The sequence below is a fragment of the Solanum pennellii genome, chromosome 11 (genome assembly GCF_001406875.1).
Source record: "Solanum pennellii chromosome 11, SPENNV200".
NCBI classification, from domain to species: domain Eukaryota; kingdom Viridiplantae; phylum Streptophyta; class Magnoliopsida; order Solanales; family Solanaceae; genus Solanum; species Solanum pennellii.
Window position 1 is genome coordinate 5397063 of NC_028647.1, and position 12540 is coordinate 5409602.

A 12540-nucleotide genomic window follows, 5' to 3' on the forward strand; every position below is an offset into this window, starting at 1 on the left:
TTATTGTATAAATAATTATTGATTGATTCAATTCATCGATGACTCTAGTTATGTGAAATGATGATTGTATAAATTAGTTATTTCTGTACATAATTCTATAAACAGATTCTTCAAAGGTGGTTTGTATTTGTATATTTTGTATATGTATAGGTCAGTTTTATTTTTGATGAAATTAGTGTTTGTATATGTATAATTGATTGATGATGGCAGTTTATGTGGAATTAGAGTTTGTAGCCATTTATTTGTAATTGTATAGTAGTGACATGCCTGATTTAAATTTGTATATTTTGTATATGTATAATTCACATATTCTATTTTCCTTTGTGAAATTAATGTTTGTATATGTATAATTGATTACGTGAAATTATTGTCTTTATCAATGAACTATTTTCATCTGTAATTGTATAAAAGGAGTAGTGACAATTCATTTGTACTTAAATATGTCAGTATGTATAATTCATAGTTGATTTGTACTCATATATGTGTCATAATCTTTTAAAGCTATTTTGGATGATTCTTCATCCATAAATTTGATTGTATCTAATTATAAATCAGAAAAGTCACATAAAACTGCAGACATATACAAATCCAAAGGACAAAAATGAAACCACAAAAAAAGAAGAAATGTAACTGCATATTGCCCTGAAAATCAGGAAGCGTGATTTGACAAGAAAAAATTGATTTTTTAAAATTTTGAAATCAATTTTTGTTGAGGAATTTAAGGAGAAAATAAGGTAAAGGATTATGAGAAAGAGAAGGGATCATTTGTATATATGGAAAAAGAACATCTACACACACTTATACAAACCGAAAAAGTAAGCAACGTAATTATAACCAAGAATTGGTGGCGAGTGGCAATAAAAATAAACTCTGGCTATAATAACTTACTAACTAGTATAAGTTTGCTTAACCGTGTAATTTTCCTTTCAAATTTTCTACACTACAACAATAATATACGTGGTCCAGTCACACAAAATAAAGTTTACGAGTATAGAGTGTGTATATATATATGTCTTATCATTATTTTAAGGAAAAATTATGTGGTTAAATAAACTTATGAGTACTATTTAATTACTTATTTTATAGTTTGCTATAATTACCGCTCGCGACTATCATTAACATTAATTATGTGGGTTGACTGCCATATATATATATATGTATGTATGTATGTATGTATGTATGTACGTACGTATGTATTTATGTATATTACGCCATAATGTACAAATACATATGTATAATATACAATTATCTAACTGATATACATATACAATTCACCTCTTTCCCACCCTCTTCCCTCTCTCGCTCGCCTCTCTCCCCCTCTCCCAATCTCGCTTGCCATATATACAAATGCATATGTAGAATATACAATTATTTAACTAATATACATATACAATTCACCTCTTTCCCACTCTCTGCCCTCTCTCACTCGCCTCTCTCCTCACTCTCCCAATCTCGCTCGCCTCTCTCTTACCTCTCCCAATCTTGCTTTCCATATATACAAATACATATGCACATACACAATTATCTAATCGATATACATACAATTTCACCTCTCTCCCACTCTCTGCCATCTCTCGCTCACCTCTCTCCTTTCTCTCCCAATCTCACTTTCCTTATATACAAATACATATGTATGATATACAATTATCTAACCTATATGCATATACAATTCACCTTTCTCCCACTCTTTTCCTTCTCCCTCGTGCCTCTCTCATCTCGCTCGCCTCTCTCCTCCCTATAACATGTACCTCACGAATTGTAATTATTAAACTATAGCTATGGAGAAGAATTAGATTATTTTTAAGTGGCTATATGTGAAAGCTTCTCTTTTATTTTAAAGTATGTTTTCGATAAATTTTTGAGTTAAAAGAAGTCCAATATAGTATGAAATAAAGTAATAACTGAAGTATAGGAAACAACAAATAATATCGAAAATAATAGATAATAACATAATGAAAACTACCAATCGAGATACAAGAAACAATCCATAGTAACATAAATCAAACAACAAAATTGTGTGAGACGTACATACCCTTTTATCTAGGGTCATGTTCTTATTAAGCTAAATATGCATCGTATCGAGCCTATAAGACTCCAGATGCGAGCCTCCCTCTTATCCATCCTGCACAAATACGATAAGTGACATTATTGTCAATTTTTCTGATTCTCTTAATAAAATTAAAAATACTTTGAATTTTTTTTCTAGTAATACCTTTACATCAAGCCTTATTTCTACATAATTCTCATGCATTACGCCACTTTATTTTCACCCTAAATATTTTGCATGGATCATGCTCAATCTAAGCCCTTTCGACTCCAATATTTATCTCAAAGTAAACCAAAATTACGTAACAAAAGATTGAAAAGAATCGGACCCAAGGGAGATAAGAGCTTGGGTAACCCGACCCGCATATCTCTCAATCCTTCTGCCATACAAAATGCCCTAAAATTCAAATTGAATTCGGAAATTGCAGAAATTTTTTCAATTGAAGCAGAGTCTTCAAAGCTCAACAAAAGAAGCAATCTTTTCACAAAAAAAGGCAAAGCTTTTCAATGAGATAATGTTAGATATAGAGAAGATGCGAACCATAATTTGGGTGAGGCAACAAATAATAATTTGGGTGAGTTTTGAATTCTGGGTCGTGTTGCTTACTTTACTGTTGAGTTATTGTTGAACTTAGATTCCGGTGTGATGTGATAGGTATCCCGTGAAATTGGTGTACGCCCAAGCTGGCACGAAGGATGCCGTGGTTATCAAAAAGAATCAGTGGAATTATTGATCATGTGAGTTCAGGGTGTTACTTACAATTGAGTTTAATTAATATTGGTTGGAATTCGATTATATTTTCTAGGTCGTTTTGCTATAGCTAAGCGATTCTAGTCCTTTGGACGTCGTAAAATAATGCCCTGTACAATCAAAATGTATGAATTTGAAATAGGAGTTCATTATCCTCAAACCTATAGTTTGTATGGCGTGAAAAAGCCCGGGATCATGTATAATAAAGAAAATGCATTTTTTTTGTTTTGTGCATCTATTTTTTGTGTCTCTGTGTGTGTTTATGCACCTCGACTATTTCACCGGCTACATCCTAAGTCTTCTCCCTCTATTTTGCTTTATAACCAGTCTTAACTTTTTAATTAAATCAGGAAAGAGCGTTATGGAGCCATCAAATGATAACACAGACCAGATGGATGTTGATTGGGTAAGTTCTGATTTCTTGGCGGTGTTATTTACAATTGAGTATTTTTAATTGTTGTTGGTTGGACTTTGATGCTTGTATGTTAAACATTTTCCCAGGTGATAACCTCCCCTAAGATAAACTTTTTCCAATGAAGATAGTATGGTTACCTAACAACGCCAATTCTATATATTCTTCTTTTTCCCCATTGGAAAAGAATGTGAAATTTATGCTTTTTATTCTTATACCATTTTTGTGCCTTTGCCGATTTATTTTGTCAAATTGGACACCACAACTATAGTCAAGGCTTCAAACTTGACAAATTTGTGAAGTACACCGCCCTTTTGTTGTTTACTTGGTGCGACTGCCAAGAGCCTAGTTTATTTGTTGCTAAATAGTAGATAGAAGAAATAAAACAAATTCAGGTGTTCAGCGAATGTGTGATTAATAAATGAAATTTTATATTTATTGATGTCGTGTTCATAAATGTCAACTTTCGATACTCTTTCTAAGAGAGTAATATTGTTAATTTTTTGGTTGAATGATCAATCCGTCCCAACCCGTGGCCCACTTAGAACTGATTTGAACTGCTATTTTATAGGTTCTTTAATTAAAAGGGTCAGCCCCTCCTAACCCATTTAACTCTCTAGCCCGTTAGAGTTGGATAGAGTTAGGTCATCCCATTTTGACAACTCCAATTATACTAAATTTAAATGTTAAAAGTAAATTATATACTACATAAAAGAGAAAAAATAAATTGCATATCAAATATATGAAAAGAATTAGAGGCTAAGAGCAAATTTAGAATGTCGTGTACTAGTTCATTGAACTCAATAACTGTAGCGGGAAATTTTATATTCATGTTAAAAATCCATTGACTATATATACGTTGCTTATTTATAACTCTTTAAATCACAGACTCATTAACATTTGAACCATGTAGTCCGGAAGAGACCTGAAAATAGGGAGAATCCAAACCGGCCCATCTATCATTCCCAATTTACCAAACCGCGCAATCATTCTGCTATATTAAAAACTCTAGAATTCAAATTAAAGCAAAATAGATGAAGAGGCAAAGCTTTTCAATTTGGAGGAGGGGAGGCGTCAAATAATGATGGATATTGATCTGGTGAGTTCTGATTTCTTACTTATTTGCTTACTGTTGAGTTGTTTAGATTGAAAACAGTCTGAACTGTGAACTGTATGGCCAAAATCCAAATGCTCCTTTCGATGTTATAAAATATTATTAGGAGTTCATCATTTTCAAACCTATAGTTTGTATGGCGTGAAAAAACCCGGGATCATATATAATAAAGAAAATGCATTACAATATTCCTTAACAATATATCATAGTCTGATGTAGGTGTAAGGTTTGCGTACACTCTATCCTCTCCATTTCACACTTTGTGTGATTACATTGGGTATGTGAATTAAAGAAGACACTGCTCAGGTAATCTACTGAGGATATTCATAAGTATTTCCTTTGAGTTGCCATGGGTTATCCTTCAAACCCTACGGTATCACACTGCGTAATCCATTGTTGTTATGATGGCCTGGTTGTTATGGAGGTTCATGATAATTTTGAAGCTAATCACTCCACACTTTTTATTCTTTTCTCTGTGTTACAACTCTCATATTCTTCTTAGTTTTTGGAGTACAATGTCATCTTTAGCTGGGGGGGGGGGCAAGAAATTAATACCAGCAGATATCTTGGAGTACTTGGCTTGAATGAAACCAGAGATGTTTTAATGGAGAACAACATATATATCTTTTGTTAAATCTATGTGTTTACATCATTACCATTTCGAAAATAAATAAATAAATACCTATATGTTTACAGAAAGAATCTATATGCATTGTGTATGGAACACATGTTTCTCAGCTTGTGAAAAAATGTGAGAATTTGAAAAGACTGCATTGCTTTTAATATCATCATATTTGTTTTCTGTTATCGTTGGTTGAAAATGTACAAAAAACTTGATTTCATTCAATCTCTAAAAGTGCAGTGTTTACTTATGTATGATGCGCTAAGAGTATTCAATTTCATTGCTATGTAAGAAGTGGTTTAAACCCATTTTCTCTTTTACTTTATTAGATCTTGTCTAGTCTAAGTCTTATGTGGATAGTGCATTGTCGTTTTAAAGGTATACAAAATTTATTGCATCTCAAATACTTTGCATAGTAGTTGAGTCTTTACCATGATGTTTACCTTTTTCAAAGTTCCTTCTGATGCAAGGACAAGTAGCCATAGATCCATCAAAAGCTTCCATTGAGGCATCTCGTGCTACTTAAATTCTTCATTGTCTGAGCCCAAAGTATCAATTTCTCCTAACATGCCACGAGGATGTTTGTCAATATTTCTTTAGGAACCACTTTTCAACGCGATAAACTTTCTAGTACTATCTATGTCACGGAGGATATCTATATCACGAAGAATATATAGGATCTTATAGTCACCAGAATTTGAGTCATAACACAATCCCATACGACCACTTTGATCTGGTGAAAGTTGTGCATCAGGAAGTATAATTGATTCTCCCGTGGAGGGGTTCCATAGCAAATATATGTCGTCTCCGCCCTCAGTATTTCCATTTACCATCATAAGAACCAAGCCATCACAAGAGCAAGTGACTGGACAAATATATGGTCTAGAGATTAAAGGGAAATCAAGTTTTCGCACATTCTTAACTGGTTGATCCGATGATAAATTCAAACAATACATGTTATATTACTATCTTTAGGACAACATTGCCAAATAAGGAGTTTTTGTGAATTGAGGTCATTCTTGGCCCGATTGAGATGTTTCTTTTCAAAGTGAGGGTCGGAAATTAATGTTTTCCATGGTTTTGAAATACATTTGAATTGAAAAAGAGAGTGCACTGGTTATCTGGTGAGGATGTCCATATGTTTTTCGTCTAGAAAATGAGTTGTCATGGGCTAGATAAATAGATAATAAAATGTTATGTTCAAAACATATACATAGAAATGTAAAGTAAGTAAAACAATTTTAGGTATCTTACATGATCAACAATATTCATTTGCTTTTCTGTAATTGAAATCGATTTCTTCATCTTCTTTTGTTGAACTTTGAAAAGTTTTGAGTTTTCATTGAAAAGACTTGTGATTTTTGTATATGCTTGCTAGGGTTTTTTTTGTTGACTTAGGGAGTGATTGATTGGGCCGGGTTGGGTCCATCTTTCCTTTTTAATTCTTATGACCTATATATCAACCCTCACTTTCACATAAATCGCATGAATTACGTCACTTAATTTACACTCCAAATATTTTGTAATGATTAAAAAAATGTCTAAACCCTTTTAACTCAGAACCTCCAACCTAGTAAAAGAAAGAAAAGAATCGGGCCCAAGGAGCTAAGAGCTTGGGTAACCCGACCTACATATCTCTCAATCTTTCTTCAATTCAAAAGGCCCTACAATTCAAATTGAATTTGGGAATTGCAGAATTTTTTTCAATTGAAGCAGAGAGTCTTCAAAGCTCAACAAAAGAAGCAATCTTTTCACAAAAAAAAAGGCTAAGCTTTTCAATAAGAAAATGTTATCAATGGAGAAGATGTGAACCACAATTTGGGGGAGGTAACAAATAATAATTTGGGTGAGTTTTGATTCTGGGTCGTGTTGCTTAATTTTCTTTTGTGTTTTTGTTGAACTTAGATTCCGGTGTGATGTGACAGGTATCCCGTGGAATTAGTATACACCCAAGCTGGCACACAGGATGCTGCGATTATCAAAAAAGAATCAGTGGAACTATTGATCAGGTGAGTTCAGGGTGTTACATACAATTGAGTTTGATTGTTATTGGTTGGAATTTGATTCTATTTTCTAGGTTTGTTTGCTATAGCTAAGCGATTCTAGTCCGAGCTGTATGACGTCAAGGCCAAAGTCCAAATGGTCCTTTGGATGGCTTTAAATAATGCCCCATACAATCAAAATATATGAATTGAAATAGGAGTTAATTATCCTCAAACCTATAGTTTTGTTTGGCATGAAAAGCCTGGGATCATGTATAATAAACCAAATGCATTCCGATATTCATTAACACATAGTCTGATGTAGGTGTAAGGTTTGCGTACACTATATCCTCCCTATTAACTTTGTGGGATTACGCTGAGTATGTTTTTGTTATATGTGAATCAAAGAAGAGACCACTCGGATAACCTATTGAGGATGTCCATAAGTATTTCTTATTGGAAGTGAGTTGCCATGGGCTAGATAGAAAAGAAAATGTGACCGTACAATTTCTTAATTGTATTCAAATATTAAACAATTTCATCTAATAGTTTAGAAAAGATAAATCTAGAAAATTTCACGATTTCATCAACTCACTAGCACACTTGCGGCTTACCGAGGATATGACACTAGCTAGGAAGATATGGAGGATGGAGATTAGGGTAGAAGATTTGTAGGTAGTCCAGCGTTGTCTAGTTACTTATCTGTGTTGTTATTATTACTTTTCTACTACCGTATTCTTTGACTTTAGTATTACCTATGTTTTCTTTGCTTCGACTTTCATGTTATTTGTTGTTGCTATTATTCTCTTCTTCATTGTTTTTAGCATGACTTCTCCGCTGATGTATCTGCTTTACATATTTGATTTTGTTATGCTTTACTTGAGCTTAGGATTTATAAAAAACAACCTATCTACCTTCACAAGGTAGGGGCAAGGCTGCGTGCACACCACCCTCCTCCCTAGACTCACATGTAGGATTACACCGGGTATGTTGATGTTGTTTACTGTTAACTGAGAAATCATAAATTAGAAAATTTCAAGCAGATGAAATTACTTGTCAATTGGCATCGGCCCCATGTAAGAATAATTGGGTGAAGTATTGCCTTAGCTATGATTGTTGTGTCTAGTTTGACAAAATAACTCGGTGAATGCATAAACTGTCATGGATGTAAAAAAGGCATCAATTAGTTTTCTCACATTGTTTTCTAGTGGTTCTAAGATGGAAGCTATTGCTGCTTGGTAATGATTGGTCGGCTTTGTGTTTGGATTTCTGTCTCCCTACAGCACATGTGCTCTAAAATTCCAGGGAATTCTAGTGACCAGACCCGTGAGGAAAAACTGCAGAGATTGTATAAAATACTAATTGTTCCGCTACATATTTTGAGACTGATTGTTCAGCCACATATTTCCACTAGGGTCTAATTTTTTTAACAATAATTTGTGTAAAACAAAAACACAGGAATAAATACCTTTTGGCCATAGCAAATAATCCTAGATTCTAAGTTCAACAAACAAATGAAGTAACCTGATCAACAACATCCATCTTACCTGGTACATGTTGCTTGTGGGAGGTGGAAGGTATCCGTGGAATTAGTCGAGGTGCGCAAAAGATGTCCAGGACACCACGGTCATAAAAAAAAACATCCATCTTCTTTGAATTCTTCTCATTGCATTTGAAAATTGTGGTCATCCCTAAAAAGACGGTGACACCTGGAAACCCAAGGTAAAAAAACTTGCGGAAAGAAAAATACTGTCGGGAAGTTGATTGGGAGATATTAGTTTCTTTCTTTGTTGGGAATTTTCCTTTTGTCTCATATTTGGAGCTTCTTCTATGTGAATTAACAGTGCACCTCTTGTCAATTTACACAAATGTCCTTCTTTACACTACCATTTATGGTGTCATTTTTCGAAGTTGTGCAAATATAGCCCTTAAAGTTACCTTCCAAATAACATTAGATTTTGTCTCCTGTTTGTTCATAAGTTCCCCAATCTTACTGTTAAAATATTAGATTGTCGTTGAACATTTGAATAACTTACAACAAATTTGGACCACAATCTAACATTTTCTCATGCTATTTTCAGTTTGCGCAAAAGGGATCTTATTGTGATATGACAAAGAATCATAAATTGCAATAAATAATAAAAAGGTCATTTATCAAACAATTGTCCCTGCAAAATTTCACCTTTGTCATGATAATTTATTATTCGCATCTTAAAATCATTCGCATTGTAATACTCTTCTTTTTTACAATAAAAAGAAGTTTTCTAATTTATAATACTCTAAGGGGTTGTTTGGTTGGGAACAAGTTATCATAGGATTAATTATTCCACCATGTATATGGGATAACTTATCCCATAATTAAGGTTTAAATGGTGGAATAAATAATTCCAGGATTGCCTAATACCTCCAACCAAACTCCGGATAAAATAGTCCTGCATTTTATCCCTGGGATTATTATTACCTTATACTTCATGCCAAATGACGCCTAACTATCTAATAATTGCGTTAATTAAACCCGTTAATTAATAATTGAGTTGCACAAATTGTGATAATGAATGAACAAAACGAAAGTTTTTTTAAAAGAAAAAGAAACCCTAGAAAACAAGACTGTGCATCCGATCATTGAGCGACGCAGGTAAACTCTTTCCTTTTATACCACCTGATGTTTCAATTGATTTTTTTTTCAAGCAATTGCAGCTCGATGATAGTACCCGCGATTAGCAACAAATCCCTAGTCTCCTTCAATAAGACCTTTCTTTTGCAGATTAAGGAAAGATTGAGTTTCTTCAATCAATACTTAGCAATTGAGAAACCAGTAATCACTCCAAAGAAAGATGAGACGGAAAATTAAGAATAAGGGAAAGTTAGCAGATAGTAGTTCTGCTCTAGAGATACAAAAACAGAAGATGAAGTCCATTGCAACTCCAAAGGTAGATGTTGATCTTTCCAATCAAATTCTTATTAGCAGTGGAATTGATGCAATCCAAAAGTTTAATCAGCTTTCAAAAGGTATCTGTTTGTTTAGTGCAGCTACTGTTGTGTCTGTGTATGTGTTTATGCACCTCGACTATTTCACCAGCTACATCTTAAGTCTTCTCTCTCTCTCTGTGTGTTTTTCTTTATAATCAGAGTTAATTTTTAAATTAAATCAGGGAAGAGCGCTGTAGAGCCATCAAATGATAACACAGACCAGATGGATGTTGATGTAAGTTCTGATTTCTGAGTATTTTTAATTGTTGTTGGTTGGTACTTAGATGCTTGGCATGTTTACTTGGTGCCATTGCCAAGAGCCGAGTAATTTCAGTATTCTCCACTTGAAATATTCAATTCTGTATTTGTTGCTAAATAGTAGATAGAAGAAATAAAACAAATTCAGGTTTATCTTTTCTGATCTCTTGGTTGAAATGTCTAATATATATGAATACTTAAAAAAATTGTCTGATCGCTCTTTCTTGTCGTATCTAGGCCATGGCAATTCACTTCTCAGAGGTAATACTTATGGACATCCTTAGCAGGTTACCTGTGAAGTCTCTACTTCGATTCAAATGTGTGTCAAAATTTTGGGAAAAATTGATCTCCGATCCATACTTGAAGATGAAGCATCTAAATCGTGCCAAGAATGATCAAGATTCTCAAAAACTTCTTACTAGCCTAAGGTGCCGTAATAATGGTATATGTTCCATGTATTGTTGTCCTTTGTCACCTGTTCAGCTGGTTGAGGATGTACAAAAACTCGATTTCCCTTCAAACCCTACACCATTCCCATGCACAATCCATTGTTGTTATGATGGATTGGCTGTTATGGAGGTTCCTGGTAATTTGAATGAAGATACCACATTTTTGCTGTGGAACCCCTCCACAAGAGAATCAATTGAACTTCCTTCTCCAGAATTTCGACTGAACAAAAGTTCTTCTTTTGGTTTGGGTTATGACTCAACCAGTAGCGAGTATAAGATTGTTCAGATTTTTCAGAATATGGATTTACCTTGTGAAATTTTTGTACTGAAAGGTGGCTCTTGGAAAAGAAGTGTTAAGCATCCTCATGGCATTTACAGTCTGATGTTTGCTGTGCAGTTTTTGACATTTGCACATGCGGCATTTCATTGGATCGGTATGTCACGAAATCATGCTGTGATGGTTTCGTTTAGTATTTTGAATGAAGTGCATGGAGAGATTCCCTTACCGGAGGAAATTTCAGTCTCGGATGTTATTGGCGTTACACTGTTGGATGGAATGCTTTCTCTTCATTCTAATCGTCCTTATGATCAAAGTAACAGTACTATTAAGTTATGGGTATTGAAAGAGTATGGTATCAAGAAATCTTGGATTCCATTCTTATCTATCGAAGATCCCTATATTGTTTATGCTATACCGAAATATAGGTTTCCGGATGGTGAAGTGCTATTCATGTGCCTTGTTGGGGGTTCATTAAGGACACTTAGTGGACCATTTGGAGCATGGCCCGAAGGTCATACCTTATTAGAGGCACATGCTTTTACAGAAAGCTTGATTTCTCCAAGATCACCAGTTTTTGGAGTACAATGTCATCTTTAGCTGGCAGGTCTGGGGGACGAGAAATTAATACCAGCAGATATCTTGGAGAAAGAAGTGTTTGTCTATCCATTATGTGGAGTACTCGTCTTGAAATAGACCAGATATGTTTTAATGGAGAAATGCAACATGTATATCTTTTGTTAACTCTTAGGTGTTTACAGAAGGAATATATATGCATTCAGTAAGGAATAGAGGTTTCCAAAGAATGTTGATTGTGAGAAATTGATAAGAGTGCATTGCTTCTGTTATTAGCAGGAATGACATTTGTTTTTCTAATATTTCCTAGCACAGTAACTGAAATTCTCACAAACGATAATTTGAATGTATGTGTTTTTATATTTCTTCAAGAGCTCACCGCTCTTGTGAGATAATGATAGCTTCTTGTCGTTGTTAGTTGTTAATTTGGTTGAGATTTTGATGTTATTTGATGAATTAAAGTAGGTTGGTCGTAATGAAGACCTTAACACCTTATTGATGCTTTTGTTTGAAAGGTATGGTAAGGCTTTAATTCTTCTTATGGCATGTATGTTGCTGTACTATTTGACTAGTAGCCTTATTCTATTGAGTTGTCTACCACAACGCGATGTATTGTTTATCGTTAACACTATTCCTGACTTAGCGGCCTAGAAAAGCATGTTATGATTGTGTATAGGTCGTATGTTATTGCTGCTATTGTTGTGATGTTTTTATTGCCTGGCTGGCTCTGATGAGTTTGTTCTGGAAATCACCAAACATAAACACTACAGAATTTGGAGCCTACCTGATGATGATAACCCCATGATTATGAGCCATGCAGACCATCTAAATACATGATAAAGTAAGAATCAACGATCAATATTTTCCAAAATTTTGGAACAAAATTGAACCGAAGAAGAGTAACATGTTGAGGATGTCCATAAGTATTTCGTCTTGCAAGTGAGTTGCCATGGGCTGGATAGAAATGAATATTCACAATAATAAAATTTGAAAAAAAATGAAACGGGTGAATTGTATTAACATGTTAAAGTTTACCTCATTAGACTTGCTATTTGTATTCTCCATAATTGATATGATAAAGTT

General features: G+C 34.1%; 1 protein-coding gene across 9 annotated transcripts; it reads left to right on the plus strand.

Moving 5' to 3' along the window:
- The first annotated feature begins 2356 nt into the window (after positions 1 to 2356).
- On the plus strand, positions 2357 to 11882 carry LOC107003430 (F-box protein CPR1-like). 9 transcript variants are annotated; one of them, XM_027912635.1, is made up of 9 exons: positions 2357 to 2621; positions 2702 to 2784; positions 3148 to 3203; positions 3299 to 4308; positions 6641 to 6791; positions 6871 to 6954; positions 9692 to 9936; positions 10080 to 10132; positions 10393 to 11882. In XM_027912635.1, exons 7-9 carry the CDS (start codon positions 9762 to 9764, stop codon positions 11479 to 11481), a joined length of 1317 nt encoding a protein of 438 aa, XP_027768436.1. In that variant the 5' UTR covers positions 2357 to 2621; positions 2702 to 2784; positions 3148 to 3203; positions 3299 to 4308; positions 6641 to 6791; positions 6871 to 6954; positions 9692 to 9761; the 3' UTR covers positions 11482 to 11882. The 9 variants fall into 9 exon arrangements, with proteins under 9 accessions (XP_027768436.1, XP_015057241.1, XP_027768438.1 ...); XM_015201755.2 differs by having other exon boundaries at positions 4098 to 4308; XM_027912637.1 differs by having other exon boundaries at positions 4123 to 4308.
- The last annotated feature ends 658 nt before the right edge of the window (positions 11883 to 12540 follow it).